At 36.4% G+C, this 19,707-nt stretch overlaps 2 protein-coding genes across 2 annotated transcripts in view; both read right to left on the bottom strand.

Moving 5' to 3' along the window:
• The window catches only part of LOC113070269 (synaptotagmin-2-like), a 61,912-nt gene extending 46,503 nt beyond the window's left edge, over positions 1-15,409 (bottom strand). Inside the window, exon 1 of the mRNA XM_026243500.1 lies at positions 15,193-15,409. The gene's annotated coding sequence lies outside the window, so the exon portion shown is untranslated. The remainder of the gene's footprint in view (positions 1-15,192) is intronic.
• A 1,646-nt stretch (positions 15,410-17,055) lies between these two features.
• Positions 17,056-19,707, bottom strand: part of LOC113070267 (titin-like) — a 126,496-nt gene continuing 123,844 nt past the window's right edge. Inside the window, exons 22-23 of the mRNA XM_026243498.1 lie at positions 18,006-18,053; positions 17,056-17,481 (exon numbers count right to left, since the gene is read on the bottom strand). Of these exons, the coding sequence (XP_026099283.1) occupies positions 17,474-17,481; positions 18,006-18,053 (56 nt within the window). The 3' untranslated portion in view covers positions 17,056-17,473. The remainder of the gene's footprint in view (positions 17,482-18,005; positions 18,054-19,707) is intronic.

Raw genomic sequence — 19,707 nt, 5'->3', positions numbered from 1 at the left:
ACATTTTCAAATTACTTTTGGAATACATATTTATAAAGGCACGATTAGAATAATTTAACAGTATGTGATACATAGTATTTTATTATTTGCTTTGTATTGATACTGGTTTTAAGCAGGCAGGACTTAAAAATTACATGAGGAGCAATTTTAGAAACAATTCTTTTATTGATTAGACTCACTTTGTGTTGGTATAAGGCAAATGTGTTTTTTTCTTTTCACATATTGAAATTTACAAAATATGCATTTGTTTAAAGTCTTCTTTATTGTTGCTTGGATTATTTTCTTTTGTCATCATCATGACTAGCTCTGTGGTCTACTGGGAGTCCTAAATTATTGACACTGCAGATATTAAGGCAAATTTGTTTGCTTTTAGCAAAAGCAACATTTGTATTCATCCCTGCCTCAAGTTGTCCTGGACTACAGTTCTTATAATGGGAGAAAATAAAGGTTCATCTTAAAGCCTTAGGCATGGTAAAGTTATTGGTTCACATAATTATGTTAGTATAAAAAATATAGCCAAATAAAGGTTCTGTCCATGTGTACTTTAAATGTTATTTTTGTATTCCACAGCCTCTCCAATCCACATATGAAAATATACAAATATTTTTTAGATAATCTAAAATGTTCATTCAATTGAAGGAATAGTTCACCCAAAATGAAAATTTACTGAAAATGTATTCACTCTCAGGTAGACCAAGATGTAGATGAGTTTGTTTCTTCATTAGATTTGGAGAAATTCAGCATTCCATCACTTGCTGACCAACGGATCCTCTGCAGTGAATGGGTGCCGTCAGAATGAGAGTCCAAACAGCTGATAAAAACATCATAATAATGCACAAGTGATCCACACCACTCCAATACATCAGTTTATGCCTTGTAAAGTAATTTATAATAATAAATCCATCATTAAGACATTCGTTACCTCAAACCATTGCTTTTGGCCAAAACAAGAGTCCATAATCCATAACAACACTTCCTCCAATGAAAATGTCCATCCCCTGTTGTCCTCTCACATCAGATCCACCCACATATTTGTTTAGAACTGTTTGGGACTGTTTTCACTTATAATCGGTGCTCAATCTGTGCATATTTCTCTCCTGATTCAGATGATTCTGACTTTTTCAAACAAATAATATGGACCGAGGACTCGTATTTCAACCAAAAGCAATGGTCTAAAGTCTAAAACATCTAAATGATGCATTTGTTTTCTTAATAGTAATAATAATTCAAAATGACTAAATCAACCAGAATAAACATTATAATAATGAAAATAATTTTTAAGGTTCAGACCTGATTTAAAAAAAAAAAAAAAAAAAAGAAAGGGAAAAACGTTGTTTAAATACTCCAGTTTTCACTTTGTACTCTGTATGCAGCTACACAATCTCACACACACACACACACACACACACACACACACACACACACACACACACACACACACACACACACACACACACACACACACACACACTCTCTCTCTCTCTCTCTCTCACACACACACACACACACACACACACACACACACACACACACAGACACCTGCTGTCAATGCCAAGGTGTGAATGTTTATCACTAAATTACATATGGCTTTATAACTTGGAGCTGTATCAACAATCAATCAAGGCTAGGAAAGGAGAGGACAGGACTAATCGATTCTCAGTTATGTGGTAATTGTGGAGTTATCAGCCTCACGAGGTGAACTGCTGTGAGCTTTGAAGCCAAATGACTTGAGGTCCTCAAGGAGAATTTGGATAGCACCTCAATTTGGCACATTGTTGCTTGTCTTATATGTGTGAATTGTCAGCTGATTTTCCAGTCAGACTAGTAGTTTTGACATCCCACATATCGGACGGTAGTTAAATGTTTGTAGACAGACTTAATATATTCTATAACATTTCCATGTGTATGTTTATCAGTGTGTGAAGTGGAGCCACCAGTGATTTCTGTGACATTTATCTATGATTTGCCCGCTAAAAGAATTGTACACTTCATTGCTGCAGTATTTATATTAAATATGACTTATAAGATAATGCAGCTGATGGCAGTGAAAAAACAGCTGTTAAAGGGAAAATTATTTATCCAATAACTTCTCAATTTATTATTTCTCTGCTAAAAAGAACACTTTCTCGCTCTATTAGGCATATAAGCAAAGGACGTCAAACAATGTGCTGAAGTCTTTCCATATTCAATTTGTCATATCAATGCATTTCCATTTGGCTGTTTTTTTTTTTTTTTTTTAATGGCTCTGTAAACATTTCATTATTCATTTTTAATGAGTTTCCTACACTTTCTGTTTGTCTGTTCAAAACTCACCACTAAGGTGTCTTGGTTGGCTTCTAGGGTGTTGCTATGTGGTTGCTAGGGAGATTATTAGGGCGTTAAAAAGTATCAGTTACTGTTAGCGAACATCCTGATGCCAAACATGGACTGAGAGCATTGTTTGGATGAATAGGTAAATAAATGCTATAGACTTTCCTTTAAATAACAAAATAAACACAACAAAAATGACAGCGGTGAGAAAATAGCAGTTAAGAAAGCATTTGGTCATATCGACAGGGATATTTTTGCACCAGCTCTCCAATTTGGCAGTCAAGTCATATCATGTCACATTCATATAGCAATCAGTTTCTTTAAAGCAAGCAGCTTTACAGTAATAAAAGTGAAAAACAGTGTCAGTTTCACTTTAAATTAAAATTTCTACTTCAGTTTCTACTATAAAGCCATCATCCAGTATGTTTCATATGCATTTATGCAGGCCTGACCTTTTCAATGAAAAGCAGCTACAGTCTGATTGAAAAGTCGCTAAATGATGTAATACGATAATTAGCATATTTGTGGTGCTGTTGCATTTTTCCATTTCTGTTGTCAGACAATGGAACAAATATGAAATAGTGACTGAGACTGCACTGTCACATCATGCTGTTGAGGAAGCACACAGGAGGCACGAGTAAATGAGCACTTTATTGAACCAAGGAAACACAGGAGATAATCCACAATGGGCACTTGAGCCAAAACACATAGAGAACGAATAGACCTGACAAACAAACTGAACAGGATAGGACTTTTAAACACAGGGCAATCAGGGGAACAAAAGGTTCGTCAATGGAACATAATCAAACTAAACAAGGACAGTGACATGACCAAGTAAGGTCAAACAGGAATAGAAACCAGGGCCAAACATAAAAAGAGGTCCATAATCCTGACACACTATTAAATTATCCTGATTTACAGTCACAACATTGTCTGTATAAACTTAAAGACAATGGCTGCACTGTGATTCTATATTTACATGTAAAATAATAACTCAGCGAGAAAGTTAGAAGCAACAGAATGCCTAATTTATTCACTGAGCCAGCGCACAGCCTCTACTGAACTTGCCGCTCCTCTCAGCCACTCACTAAATAGAGCAGATACAGACCGAGGCTTATTTGTGGCGAAAAAGCAAGACCTCACACTTGTGGCACAGTACTGGGGAGTCACGGAAAGTAGCTAAGGTTTGTTCAGAAAGTCACTAGATTTGTCGCTAGTTGCTTTTTTGAAGAAAAAAAGGGGGTCGAAAAAATTCACAAAATCTAGCAACCAAGGCGTTAAGTTGGCAACAATTAATGAACCAGAGAAAATTTCCATGTCAAAGAAGGCAGAGCCCCAGAGCCACACCTACTGACCATCTATTCTCCACAGACCACTAGGAGTTCCAGTGTGTTTACCGGCCAGAGCAAACTGTTTCCGAACTTCAGCTTTGGCAAGCTGTTTTGAACTTCTAAAACCAATTCCAGATTAACTTTATTTTGTCCTGATTTTGTTCAAAATTATATCATAGCAGTTTGTTCTTTGATTTTGCTTAAAGTAAACTGGTGCCTTAGTTGCTTCAAGTAAAAAATTCCTAATTTTCAATGAAATTCTGGTCTGTTGACATTCTTACTGTTTCACTGCACTTAAGTGCAGTTTTTGAAGCGTTTACAGTGTTGAAAGGGCAGGACTGCTCTGTGTAAAGGCCTCATTTGGTATTCATGTCTTGGGAGGCCAGACTCTCTCTTTCTCTCTCTTGCTCTTTTGTAGGTTTGCTCTTGCTCTATATTAGAAGTAAACAGCAGCTTTGATCAATGATTCCTCCACACTCTCCTGCCTCACATGTCCACTCTCTGGCAGAAAGCACATTGTGGACATGGAGCAAATTTACTACTTTTATTGTCTTGACTTTAATGCACCTCTGCGGCACCCTCAGACAAAATGTTCAAAATCTAACCTTAATTAATTTTAAAGTGCAATATATAGAGATATATTACTGAAAGGTTGCCATGAATCTTTGTATTATCAATGTACAGTACATCAGGTCTTATGATGGATTTCATTGTGATTGTTTTGTCCAGCTAGATTGCAACATTTGTGGTGCTTCCTGTGACCGGGCATCAAAGTCCCTTTCAAGAAAAGTCTGTTTACTCTGCGACCATATTTGCAAAACCTCCAGACAGCTATTTTGGGCATTCGAGACCAAGTCCTGAACAACCGATAACAATAAATCACACAACAGGTTTATCTTAAACGTTTACAAGTTAGCACTAATTTATTTTAAATTAATTATTTTTTTATTGTATTTCACAGATTCATGTATATATTAAAACACATGCTTCTGTATTTACAGTATTTGCATATATCCAACATGGAAGCCAGGCTGTTTTCTAAGTAACTATTCAGCACCAAGGCCAGCAACCAAAAAACAGCACATGGTACTGAAGCAGAGACCAAGAAACAGGTGTCTCTGGTGGCACATCATGAAGAGCATCTGTAGCTACTCTGGAAGGATGTGAAAAGTGGCCGTGACAGCACAGAAATGTTAACTTGAATGAAGTGGAAAAGTTAACGGTGAAGTTCTTTCTTTGACACCAAAATGGATCCTCTCATCCACTAGACTACAAATAACAGCTGAAGTGTGTAAGGGTCAAATAATGAAAGCTGTTGAAGTATCTTGTGTTTAGATGCTCATTCACATATTGCATGTTCAAGTATGGCTTAACCCTGTTCTGACCATAATTTTAATTAAAATTGTGCAAAAACACCATTTTGTTTAGAAACAGATTACAATGAAATTAAGGCTTAAAGGTGATTTCACCTCAGTCCATTTATGTAGAAAAAATAAAGACAACAAAATGAATGTAAACATCAGTATGGTAAACATAAGGAGGAAAGATTTGATAGCGAAGTTTGAATTGAATTAATAATTGCATAGACCACTCACTGAAATTAGTATTAGTATAATTTGCATAAAAATCAAGAGACGATCATGCTAATCCACATTGATAGATAGCACTGCAGCATTTAACAACATTGTTGTATTGGTAGTTATCTACCTGACGATGCTAGCTTAAAAAATACTGAATGCTGAATGATGGGCATTTTTTCTTAATGTATGAGTGAAATATGGTTTGTGGTGAACACAACTTGATGATACTGGGACATTGTGTTGTAACTGCACACCACAAACATTCTCAAGTAGTAATTGCAAACATATTATGGTGGCCAAGAGCGCACAACACGCTGCAACTTCAGAAAACACATGCAAATAAAAAAAAAAAAAAAAAAACACCAGCAAATGAAGAAAATATCATCATCAGTTTGACAACATAAGTGTTGCCAATCCTCACAACACATGCAACTTAACAAACAATTAATGAAGCATTGCAAATTTATTTTCATTAACCTTGAAATTATATTTAGTTGAGGGTATTAAAGTTAGCCATCTTAAGTAACGTTTCAAAGTTAATCATGTAATTATCCAGCTTATTTAGGCTAATGATATCCAAAAGATAAAGGAAATCAGAGTGTTTAAAAAACCCTCACCTTTCAGTTCACCAACAACTCCACTGACCAGTAGCCACTGAACGATAAGCAAATCCCAGCCGGGTCCGCATGTGTTGTGAGGATTTGCAGCGTGTGTTGTAAGTATTCACAGCGCGTTTTGTTATATGCATGTGTTGTCAGGATTTGCAACACTTGTGTTGTCAAACTGATGAAGATGTTTTCTTTATTTGCTGGTGTTTTTTCAGTTTGCATGTGTTTTCTTCAATTGCAGCACGTTGACCTCTCTCGGCCACCGTAACATATGCTTTTCAGTGTATGTAATTTAAGTTGCAGAGCAAAATGTCAAAATATTGTCAGTATATATTTACCACAGACCTTGCTTTATTTAATAACTAAAAATACATCTCAAAAATCCAAATCTCAAAAGGAAACAAATGGTGAATTAGTCTTCTGGGGTTTTATGTAATGGCTGGAGCACTCTCTAAGAATATATATATATATATATATATATATAACAAAAAAGGCAGCACAAATGGCAACAGCACTGACCTTTTAAAGCTTGTTAGCCCTTTCAATGATTTTTCAGCTAGTTCCATTCATCCTTTCTTTCTTTCTTTTTTAACACAGAAAAGAACTGCTTTTAAGATTCTCCGTTGGAACTGTGTTCACTCACTGTGTTCTGCTTTACTGGAAAACAGCCATTTTTTTCCTGACTCAATGAGCACATGGATCCATGCAGTGTAATTGAGAGAAGCTGAATGATTTGGGATGCACAACGAGAGTTGCATTGCCACAGACATGCAGAAGACACCCTGTCCTCTTTGAGAATCCTGTCATCTCTTGAATATGAATTGTTGGCAGAAGAGTGGCGATGTCTTCCTCTATCTGTAACCTCCTCACAGTATCACAGAGGAACACAACAGCCTATAGCACAAAGGAATACACTAATAGTGAAGCATCAGAGGAGTGCTCAATCTTGCTTGCACTAAGCTCCACCCCTGACTCCTCCCTCGACTTCCCTTTGGATTAATTATGCAGCTCACTGCAGCATTTTCAGTGCTGCCTGCAGTTTGTCCTGCCAAAACTCCCTGTTCATCTCTCTCTTCCTCCTCCACTTTCTGTCTATCCCTTCTCTATTCTTAATGCCTCTATTCTTGGAGGTCTAAATTTGATTAGACCCCCCGCCAACACACACACCAACACACACACACTCACACACAAACTTAACTCAGTTCTTCTTACAGCACCATAACAACAAATAAGGCTGCAGTTTAAGCTCGTCTGAAAACACTCTGCTGTTGCACACATACATAAAGCTTCAAGCACTGACACACAAAAAAGCAGAAAGAATCATGAAGGGAAACTGCTGCATACTCCCTGGTTAATGCCTGGAGGAGAGGCACTCTACTTGTAATAACCTAGAACACTGTCTAAGACTTGATGGTTGCTCTGTCAATTCTTCGTCATCAGTTAGGAACCTAGGTGTGCTACTTGATCGCAATCTTTCCTTAGAAAGCCACGTTTCTAGCATTTGTAAAACTGCATTTTTCCATCTCAAAAATATATCTCAATTACGGCCTATGCTCTCAATGTCAAATGCAGAAATGTTAATCCATGCATTTATGACTTCAAGGTTAGACTACTGTAATGCTTTATTGGGTGGTTGTTCTGCACGCTTGGTAAACAAACTACAGCTAGTCCAAAATGCAGCAGCAAGAGTTCTTACTAGAACCAGGAAGTATGACCATATTAGCCCGGTCCTGTCCACACTGCACTGGCTCCCTATCAAACATCGTATAGATTTTAAAATATTGCTTATTACTTATAAAGCCCTGAATGGTTTAGCACCTCAGTATTTGAATGAGCTCCTTTTACATTATACTCCTCTACGTCCGCTACGTTCTCAAAACTCAGGCAATTTGATAATACCTAGAATATCAAAATCAACTGCGGGCGGCAGATCCTTTTCCTATTTGGCGCCTAAACTCTGGAATAACCTACCTAACATTGTTCGGGAGGCAGACACACTCTTGCAGTTTAAATCTAGATTAAAGACCCATCTCTTTAACCTGGCATACACATAACATACTAATATGCTTTTAATATCCAAATCCGTTAAAGGATTTTTAGGCTGCATTAATTAGGTAAACTGGAACCGGAACACTTCACATAACACCGTACTTTCTACATCATTAGAAGAATGGCATCTACGCTAATATTTGTCTGTTTCTCTCTTGTTCCGAGGTCACCGTGGCCACCAGATCCAGTCTGTGTCCAGATCAGAGGTTCACTGCAGTCACCCGGATCCAGTACGTATCCAGACCAGATGGTGGATCAGCACCTAGAAAGGACCTCTACTGCCCTGAAAGCCAGCGGAGACCAGGACAACTAGAGCCCCAGATACAGATCCCCTGTAAAGACCTTGTCTCAGAGGAGCACCAGGACAAGACCACAGGAAACAGATGATTCTTCTGCACAATCTGACTTTGCTGCAGCCTGGAATTGAACTACTGGTTTCGTCTGGTCAGAGGAGAACTGGCCCCCCAACTGAGCCTGGTTTCTCCCAAGGTTTTTTTCTCCATTCTGTCACCGATGGAGTTTCGGTTCCTTGCCGCTGTCGCCTCTGGCTTGCTTAGTTGGGGTCACTTCATCTACAGCGATATCGTTGACTTGATTGCAAATTAAAACAGACACTATTTAAACTGAACAGAGATGACATCACTGAATTCAGTGATGAACTGCCTTTAACTATCATTTTGCATAATTGAGACACTGTTTTCCAAATGAATGTTGTTCAGTGCTTTGGCGCAATGTATTTTGTTTAAAGCACTATATAAATAAAGGTGATTGATTGATTGAGAGCATTCAACTCATATGAGTTCAGACTGTACTGACTTGTATCAGTTGATTGAAACAGCTGTTCGTCAATACATCTGTAAACGATGCAGTTATTATAAATTGTTGTTCTTGTTATTTTTTATTATATAGTTTAGCTTTGCATAATTTTTGTGTATTTTTGTTTTCATCTTTGCATGACAGGAATGCCAAAAATAATGTTAAATCTATAGGATAATTGCCATTGATATAGATCAGAGAAAAGGTCAGTTATTTTAAGTGCTTCAAGAGAGTTGAAGTTACATTAAGTCCAAAAATACATTAAGTCCAAAAAGTCATTGATTTAGTTGGTATTTCTACCAAGTAAACTCAATAAAAAATGATCTTTTGCAACTCTGATGATTGCACTTTTCTGTTATTGTTTAAGGTGTTGCCGATGCATATTTTATTGCACAAGAACAATGCAGGAACATGTTAAAAATATATCAGTCTGATTAGTTTACAGGAGTCAGGGTGAACCGGTCCACCTTGAAACCAGGTACAAACTAATCACTTGTGTTTCAAGGGTTCTTGTGGTTCACTCATGGTTTGTCAGTCATTGTATATACAGTATTTGCATGTTTTCTAGTGTTTCCCTGTTTGTTTCTTAAAGTTTTTCTGCACTTAGACCCACTTCCCTGCCTGTTCTTTCAGTTCCTTTACTCTCATAAATATAGTTCTGACAATGCAGTCTGAGCCAGACTCTGTTACATCATAAATCAATAATATTTGAACTGAGTTCAAAAGGGAAATATGTTGACTTTACGCTTATAGTTTCACAGACCTTGTGAAACATGGCTAGGCAGTTACACTGTTTCTTGGAGTCCTCAGATTGATATAATAACATTTCCAGGAGGTTTTTTTCACTGTTTCTGAGCCATGAGAGACCTTTTTGATCAATATCTTTTTTTAGACATTTAGGTTAAATGTATCAAGTTTTCAGCAATAATTCATTAAATACGCTAATGTTTTTAATTGCATAATTTCAGAACTTTTAGCACCATTGACAAACAAAACAACTAGTACAACATACAGTGCAATCAGTTTGTATTTTACTCAGTTGATTGAATTGCTTCTCAAATGCTACTTGTGCTTGTTTTGAATCCCTGGTGTTTCCTTGCACAAGGAAGGCAAGACACAAAAGGTCACTGCAAAAATGTCTGGCTGTTCACAGAGCTCTGTGTCCAAGCACATTAATAGAGAGGTGAAGGGAAGGAAAAGATAGAAAAAATAGTAGAAAAAAAGTGTACAAGCAATAAGGATAACCGCACCCTGGAGAGGATTGTGAAACAAAACCCATTCAAAAATGTGGGGAGATTCACAAAGAGTGGACTGCAGCTGGAGTCAGTGCTTCAAGAACCACTACACACAGACGTATGAAAGGCATGGGTTTCAGCTTCGCATTCCTTGTGTCAAGCCACTCTTGAACAACAGACAGCGTCAGAAGCGTCTTGCTTTAAAAAGGACTGGACTGCTGCAGAGTGGTCCACAGTTACGTGCTCTGATGAAAGTAAATTTCTTCATTTCTTTTGGAAATCAGGGTCCCAGAGTCTGGAGGAAGAGAGGAGAGGCACACAATCCACGTTGCTTGAGGTCCAGTGTAAAGTTTCCACAGTCAGTGATGGTTTGGGGTAACATGTCATCTGCTGGTGTTGGTCCACTGTGTTTTCTGAGGTCCCAGGTCAACGCAGCCGTATACCAGAAAGTTTTGGAGCATTTCATGCTTCCTGCTGCTGATCATCTTTATGGAGATACAGATTTCAATTTCCAACAGGACTTGGCACCTGCACACAGTGCCAAAGCTACCAGTACCTGGTTTAAGGACCATGGTATACCTGTTCTTAATTGCCAGCAAATTCACCTGACCTTAACCCCATAGAGAATCTATGGGGTATTGTGAAGAGGAAGATGCAAGATGCCAGACCCAACAATACAGAAGATACATACTTTTCAGTTGGACAAGACTTTGTACTGGTCTTAAGTTATATTCAAATTTTCTGAGATACTGAATTTTGGATTTTCCTTAGTTGTCAGTTTAAATTAAAAGAAATAAACATTTGAAATATATCAGTCTGTGTGTAATAAATGAATATAATATATAAGTTTCACTTTTTGAATGGAGTTAGTGAAAGAAATCAACTTTTTGGTGATATTCTAATTATATGACCAGCACCTGTATGTACAAAATATTTAAATTGTAACCTAATTTTCCTTCTGATCTAATCTGGTTTAGAAATGTTTACGGTTATGCATTTGGACAACAGGTTTAATGCAACTTCTAATATAGTTTTCAAGATACGTATATATATATATATATATATATATATATATATATATATATATATATATATATATATATATATATATATATATATATATATATATATATTTAGCCAGATTGTGTGGCAATTTCTTTTTAAATATATATTTTCAAATATTATTATTATTAGAAATAATAATATTTTTTAGTATATTTTTCTAAATATATGTTTATTAAATAAATTACATTTTAAAGTATATTAAAATTCTAATAGTATTTATAATATATATATATATATATATATATATATATATATATATATATATATATATATATATATATATATATATATTTTTTTTTTTTTTTTTTTGGATCAAATAAATTCAGCCTCGATGAGCATAAGAGACTACAAAAGTAATACAAATCTTACTGGACTTAAACTTTTAAACAGGATTGTATTTTCGTGATCTTCACTAATATTAGGCATATATTTAAAAAAAATATATATTTTTTTTTGTCAGAAAAATAAATTGCCGCATGGGTGGATTCGAACCGGGGTACCTTTACATTGCTAGCACCTTAATGTAAAACACCATTTTAAATCACTTTAGTACAGTTAAAGAATGAGACGGTCAATCAGAGATGAGAACATCCACTTTAGACTGAGGATGTCATCACGTGCACCAAGCCCGAACGTGACACTGTATCAGTTTAAGCATCAGTTTGCTCATATTTCTGATGTGCTTACAGGCTTCATGAATATCACACCCAACACATGAGTATGATAAACATAGGAATTAGAGTTATGTTTGAATTGTGTATGCTGCCCTGTAAATGGGGGCTGAGCTCTCCAGCATACTGCAGTGCTGAATGCTTTCAGCACACCCACTCCATCATCTCCTCTCTCTCTCTCTCTCTTTCTCTCGTACTCACCCACAGACGCCCGCGGTCTTTATGTTTCTGTACCATTCTCTCTGCCTCCAAAACACTTCCCCTTTCTTCAGTCCTACATTATAATCTCAAACTTTCCTCTCCTTACACTGCTTACACAACACCACATTCTCATACCCACATAAACACACACACACACACACTGTAATCAAAAAAATACATACGCACTACACTACTACCTAATGTAGTAATTGGCACTTTACACTTCTGCTGCCCCAAGATTAATCAGCTTGTCAACAAAGCCCAGCAGGAAGACCGGTGGCACATGTTATGTAGTGAATCAATTGCCCATCACACAAGGATATTTACCTGAATATATATATATATATATATACACAGTATAATTATAACTAAGAGGGAGGGGCATTTAAATTACAAAATACATTTTATGAGAATACTTGCATATAGACAACCCAGAATAACTGGAATATATATATATATATATATATATATATATATATATATATATATATATATATATATATATTGGGGCCGGGACTCGATTAAAAAAATTAATCTAATTAATTAGAGGATTTGTAATTAATTAATCGAAATTAATCGCATTTTAATCGCATATAAATATGTGACCTGAGAACAGTGAGAAGTATTTTTTTTTTCAAATGGATTTATAGTATACCATTGAATAATGACTGAAAACATAAGCTTAAGCAACAAAATAGTTTATTTTTGTTCAACCAAGTCTAGCAGACCAGTGCAATTTTTGCCATGAAGTGTAGCAATAGCATATTTAGTAACAATTTAGAAATAGTACATTTCAGAAATTCAAGTAGCTTGTAGGTGCTGGAACCTTCTGTAAAGTGTTTTTTAAGTAAAACACAATACTGTCAATTACATTCAGAACATTGGAAACCCTGACTATTAGAAAACATCTCTCTGTTGCTTCAGAGGCCATAACATACTAAGTCCAACTCTCAATAACCTTGGCCAAAACAATAAAGAGTTCAACATAAACTGCCAGTTGCACCAACAAAATAATACATAGTTCAACATAAAGTGTAAAGTCCACGCTAGCTGCTATATGTTTTGCGTTGAGGTGATACTTGAGGTTCGATGTGCTCATAGACAGTAAAATAAATGGACACAGCGACCCCATTGAAACTCAACTGAGACAATTGAAGCAAATTTTTAGCGTTTTTTAGCACTTCCGTTTCTGTCTGACTGTCTGACAGATGTAAATCTTCTAATTGGGTGTGCATGCAAACTGCCATCGTTAATCTTGCAGAGACGGCGAGCTTGAGCGGGGAGTTCTTTGTCGTGAGTGAGCAGGAGTAAGTATTCTGATTAATTATTTTGTAGAGTATTTTAAAATGTAACGCCAGTACGCCATATTAAGTTAATTGCCTGCGAGCTTCTCCTCCTGTCTGTATGGTAATGCGACAGAGAGACGAGTGGTCATGACCCAATCGTTAGCCTATTTTTTACAAAAACTGTTTATACGGGGCCATAATGTAACATAGAAGGTAATGGAGCCCTATATACATTGTCGTGTATCTTTAGAAATAAATAATGGACAAACAGAGTCTTTAAACGCTTCAGATGTAAAGTTATTCGCTGTCAAAGTGACGTCAAAATGAATGGGAGTCAATGGGAATGCTAACGCAAGTGAAGTTCTGCTACAAGATGGCAGCCCCCACCCGACTTCAATTTCCGGTCGAGTTCCTTGCCCCCTGGATGTGCTGCGGTGATATGTGAACGCTAGTTGGTGCTTCAGTATAATCGGTCCGCCGAAACTCATCCAGTGAGAAACGTTCCGCGGTGCAAAAATAAGTTATAAAAAATGCGGGAAATTTTTTTCTGTAATTAATTAATCTTAATTAACGCGTTATTTTTTTGTGTAATTAATTAATCCCAATTAATGCGTTAAAGTCCCGGCCCTAATATATATATATATATATACATATATATAATTGGAGTGTCATTTCTTCTGATATTAGGCTGATATTGCTTATATAAATACTTATGTTAATGTTGATTCTTGAATGCTTAAGTGTAAAATTTCCAGTGAACCAAAAGTGCATTGAATTTGAAACAGATGATCATGAATCTGGAAGTGTTTTATTATGATGATCATAGTTTGTATTTGAAATGAAATGTCCAGTGGATGGTACTAAAGGTTTTTGCTCTATTGCGTTTATCTACACTAAACCCCAGCCTAAACCAAATCGACAGTGTTAACAACAGCAAATGCAAGGTTATATGCTGAAGCCACCACACCATTTCAGTTTGCTTCTCCAAGTCTTTGAGCTCTTTTATCATGATCAGTGGGACTCATATATGCACTTTAATTCACAAGTGCAATGATGTACTAGGTGTGCTACATAAGTTTACTATATCAGAAATCCACAGATATGGAGCTGGCAATGTGATGCAAATGTCAAGATGTATTAATTAACAATACATCCACTATATTAAAAGTGGTTTGAGGTCATAACATAGTATTGTGAAAGGAACCATGTGTCAATCAATAATTTGCCACTGTAATCACAATTTGTATGTAAAATAATAAATGTTGTACTGCCACCTGTGTTCATTTTAGCTGAAAACTGCAATGAATTGTATGTGCATGTATGTTTTAGGAGTTTTGCAAAAAGATTGGTAGAAGAATGTTTCTCCATAGTTTTTCCTAGGATTAATATAGATGACATTAAATTTAAACCAAAACAGGGTATTTAAGAGCTAAAGACTAAAAGAATGTTTCAGATCATTCTGAGAGAAACATTGTGAGCTAGTGGAACTTACTGTTTTTTTTTTTTTTTTTTTTTTCTTCATTTATAGTTAAGACGTGGCGCCCTCTACTGATGGAAATAACACAAGCTGGCACAAAAGTGTCCAGCAACTCGAGGCAAACTATCACTTTAAAAATCAATTTTAAATACACTTTTTTTTTTTTACAATTTTTTTTTCATTGTTTTAATAATAAACGTTTTATTTATTTATTACATATTGCACTTTAACTTTACTTTAACATCACCTAAATTGCTACAGTCAGTTAAGAGTTGTACTATGCCTAGTTATCCATCAAATTAAATTTGAATTTGAATAAATCAAATGTTTGTGTTTGCCTTCAGTATAGTACTAAAGGAATATACTGTATGTTCTAATGCTGGATTTTGGGTTTACACCATAATCTAACCTGCATTGTCCCAGCAAGTCACCCATGCAGATTTTGTAATATACCTTATGAATAGATTTCTGAGTACTTAGTAAATGGCAAAATAGACATATTGACAAGTAAATAATAATCTGGATATTTGATGCAAGCAGAAATATTTAAAATGGCCACTTACCATATGTGCTGAGTGTCCCAAAGCAAAACTTATAGTGGTGTCAAGCCAAAAGCCTCAGAAAAACAGTGTATTGGCTATAATGTTATTTCCTGGGGTACCTTTAGAGAAAACACATTGTCTTCAGATGCGCGGTGTCGTACAAACTAAACTGACACAGAGCTTGAAGATCAGCTGATGCCAAAAAGAAGAGAACATGCAGGATCTTTCCTCTTCTCATTCAGCCCTTCAGTATTTTACTGCTATACTCACCAGCAGTGTCTCCTGATTGGTTGAGGCGCTGCAGAACAATGTATGATCTCTCTTTTAATTGGACGGAGGCTATTTATGAGGCCTGTCCAACACTATTCCTGTTCGCTCTTTCTCATTCTCATTCTCTCTCTCTCTCTCTCTCTCTCACACACACACACACACACACACACATACACAGAGGATAGCTGAACATTGCAATATCAGATGTAGATGCTTTCATTGAGATTTCATAGTCTTTATTAGAGAACAAATGATGCAATTTTAAAATTCTCTGAATCTGTTGTTATGAAAAACTCAATTTACAATTACAAATTTTCTTTGATGGCATGAGGGTGAGTATATTCAGTGAACTATTGCTTTAAGAAGTGTATGTAGGAAGCATCTTGTTCTACATGGCAGCTTTGTCTGGTTGTGTTTGACTTCTGTCTTAAGCCCCATTCACACCACGAACGATAACAATAAAGATAAAAAATAGTAAAGTTCACACTCCACACCTGCGGATGATATAATCTGTTTATTCTAAGAGCCTGCTCGTCTGCTGTTTTTGATTCTCGAGCTTGTGGTATCAGGATGGATTCTGATTGGCTGTCAATGTTTGTTTATCGTTCATCAGCTGAAAAAAATATTCTGAAAGTGAGTCCTCTATTTTTGAACTATATATTTATCAACATCTTTATAGTTATTGTCTTTGGTGTGAACAAGCCTTTAGTCTGGATTTGGGCTTCAGTTTATGGCCTTATCTGTATCCTAATATAATATCCACAAAAAGGGTCACATACTGATCATTTTATGTTATATACATGTTCTGCACTAATGTGCAAATATTTACTTTTTCTCTTGCTCTTTTCATTTTCAGGGTTATGAAAAAAAAACAGCTTTTGATTTGCAGGCTTATTTTTTCACCCTGTTGATATCCTCGTGACATGAATTTGTATATGATTGACTGATCAGCCAAAATACCCAGTTCTTTTCTATCAACTGTTTTATGCAAAATCGCTAGATGGCGATGTTTACTATTTTGTAGTTGTGGGATGTAATTAGACTGACAGCTCTTATGAGAAAGAAGACTTCCAGTGCTTAGGCTACTAGTCCTAGCAGACGTGAAATAAGATATGTTAGTATTCTTTTTTTCAGGTACTGTTTAATAATTGTATAATAGCTATATATTATACTATTTTTGTAGTCTTGAGACGTTTTCTTACTAGCTAGTAGTATGCAAGTCCTGGAATGTGCACACACACACACACACACACACACACACATATATATATATAGCTTAGAGGCATTAAAAGGTAACATACATATAAATTAACAGATGTATCTAACAAAAAAAACATAACACTCTGATGATAATAATTACAAGTTAAGGATCAGTATGAGATAAATTATTATCAAGAACATAGTTATAAATATAAACATAGTTATACATTTGTAATAAACTTGTTTATTTAAAAACAAATTCCAACCATAACACTTAAAACAATCAATTTTTAAGAAAATATTGTAAGCAAAAAAAAAAAAAAAAAAAAAAAAAAAGCATATGGCAATCATAGAGTAAAAAAAACAAAAACAAAAAACAACAACCTTTTTTTCCAATATGCAAATAAATGACTGTAGCAAAATAATCCAGTGAGTGCATAATAATAATAATAATTATTATCATTAGTTCTTTATTTCTTTATTTGCTTTCTGTTTTGTGTTGTAATATTTACATTTTAAAACAGATATTATGTACAGATATGTACAGAAATAACTTCTGAATTTTGTAATTTCTTACCGTCCGTTATTCATCTCCCCATACAATTACTGTCTTCATTTACAACAGTACGTCTCTACAACACTGCAGTTCAGTTCTACTTTTTTGTTGTTGTTTTTTTAGTTTTTTTTTTTTGCAAACGAGCTGGTTTTCAGATTATAAAACAAAATTTTACAAAGTGCAGCTCCTGTTAGACAAAGTGCTGTACTAATGCTGTCATTTTAAAATATATAATGTAGCTGTGCCTCCGAGCATGTTGATTTCTGGTGAAATGATTCAGAGTCCTGGAGAGGCAGAAATATGACAGCAAACTCAAAATCTGGTTTCATGCATTCATTACAAACAAAATACATACTTTAAGAACATACTTAAGTAATTAGTAGTGAATAGTACAGTTTTGAGATTTCACAAGATTTGAGTTTTTTTTTTTTTTTTTCATTATTATTAATTTAATGAGGCAATTTACTTTTGACTGTCTGTTTCTAAAACACTTGACATTGCAAAGGGCTTCAAAATAACCCAGGGTTAAAAGATGTCATCTCAGGTTTAAGTACTTTTTAACACCAAAAGATTACCTTTAAGACAAAATATAACCAGAGTCATTCAAGTTAATTAAAACCATAAAATTTTGTTGTTACTTGAAATGAAATAAAATTGAACTCAAATTAAATAAAATATTTACAAAAATGTCAATATTTTATTATATATATATATATATATATATATATATATATATATATATATATATACTAATAAAAACTATAATAGTTTCTCAATGATAGTAAACTAAGACTGAATTAAACATTACCTTTGAATGATGTCAGGCCATTGGCTACTGTTGCTGACGTGTCTTCTTCTTAAAGAGAAAAATTGTGAGAGTCATCTGTGATAAATAATTTTTTTTATATTTGTGTAATAGACTTATACAGTAGTTCAGAAACATTCATAATCATGTAAGTAATGTACTGTACATGAGCAAAATGACTGATTTCTGTTACAATATTATGACTGGTAGAAACGTACTTGGTGTAGCCCGATTCTCTGAGATGCGGGAAAAAGAACTGCATCTTGCTAAATGCTATGGGGAAAAGTCATTTTTCTCCTCAACTGAAACCTTTTTCAATCATGCAGTGAAACTGCACAGCCATGGGTTCGTACAATATGTTTTAAAAACTAACAATGGCTCAGCAGCAGTACTGCACAAACCTATGGTCGCAAAGCCTGCAAAAAACCAATAGAATGGGTGGCGTCATCTGGCTATATAATCAGCTGCTTCATTATTAGAATCAGGTTACTTAGACTGAAGCAACGACTGAATCGTGCAGCTGCATGGCACAGCTAGCAATGCAGTACTCATTCCCTCATCTTAGGGAACGTCTTGTTATGTATGTAACCCTCGTTCCCTGAAGGAGGGAACGGAGACGTTACGAATGGGATCTCGCCCGAGAGCCCAATCACCTTCGAGTGGTACAAAACGAGCCAATGCTACACAAAGTACCTTGGTCTGCGGAATTTGCATCGCGAGCTCCGCCATGCAGAGCGGGTATATAAGGAGGAACGCGAGCAACTCGCATTCAAGTCTTCGTTGAGGAGCCGAGCCAGTGACGCGGCTGTTCAGCGGAACAGCGATGTGGCAAGGGGACGTAACGTATCCGTTCCCTCCTTCAGGGAACGAGGGTTACATACGTAACCAAGACGTTCCCTTACAGTCGGTCACGTTCGACGTTAAGAATGGGGTCCCTTACAAAACGCCACATGGCTGTCTTCCAGCGACCCGTGTGAGTGATAGCAACCTGTCGTGAGGCCAGCACGAGTGAGGGCCTATAGCTCGCACAGAATAAACTGGGTAGCATATTCCAGCTGGACATATGCTAGCAGCCTGCCTGCCCGTGGGAGGACTTACAGAAGGCAGGTATCTACCAAGGTGGTGATACATAAGAACTCTGAGGTACCCAGCCCGCAGGGTGGAAGTTTCAACGACAGAGCTGGCAAGGGGCTTGCCAAGGGAAAGACACATGCTGTGGAGAGACTTACTGTGGACATACACACGTGGGATTACCCAGAAAGGGGAATCACGACACATGGAGGCACCTAGTCCCACACATGGCTGACCAAAGGGCATGTACGCAAGTGTTGGACATCAACAGTGCTGGAGGAACCCAGGGTTCTGACTGAGGAACTCACCTGAGGGGAATAGAGCATGCATCCAGTCCGCGGAGTGGAATGGCGCAGCAAGCGGATTGACACCGAGCAGGTCCTTACTGGCCGAAGGGGCGAGTACCCGGGAGGACACGGGCTCTACACGGAGATTATAAAATCTCGCAAATGTGTTAGGTGTCGCCCAGCCCGCAGCTCTACAGATGTCTGCTAGCGAGGCGCCATGCGCCAGCGTCCAGGAGGAAGCTACACTACTAGTTGAGTTAGCTCTCCTCCCTAGGGGGCATGGCAGGTCTTGAGCCTGATAAGCCAGGACAATAGCATCCACTATCCAGTGGGATAACCTCTGCTTG

The sequence above is a fragment of the Carassius auratus genome, unplaced genomic scaffold (genome assembly GCF_003368295.1).
Source record: "Carassius auratus strain Wakin unplaced genomic scaffold, ASM336829v1 scaf_tig00003633, whole genome shotgun sequence".
NCBI lineage: Eukaryota > Metazoa > Chordata > Actinopteri > Cypriniformes > Cyprinidae > Carassius > Carassius auratus.
Note: the sequence above shows the minus strand (reverse complement) of the source record. Positions and strands in the feature narration are given on the sequence as shown.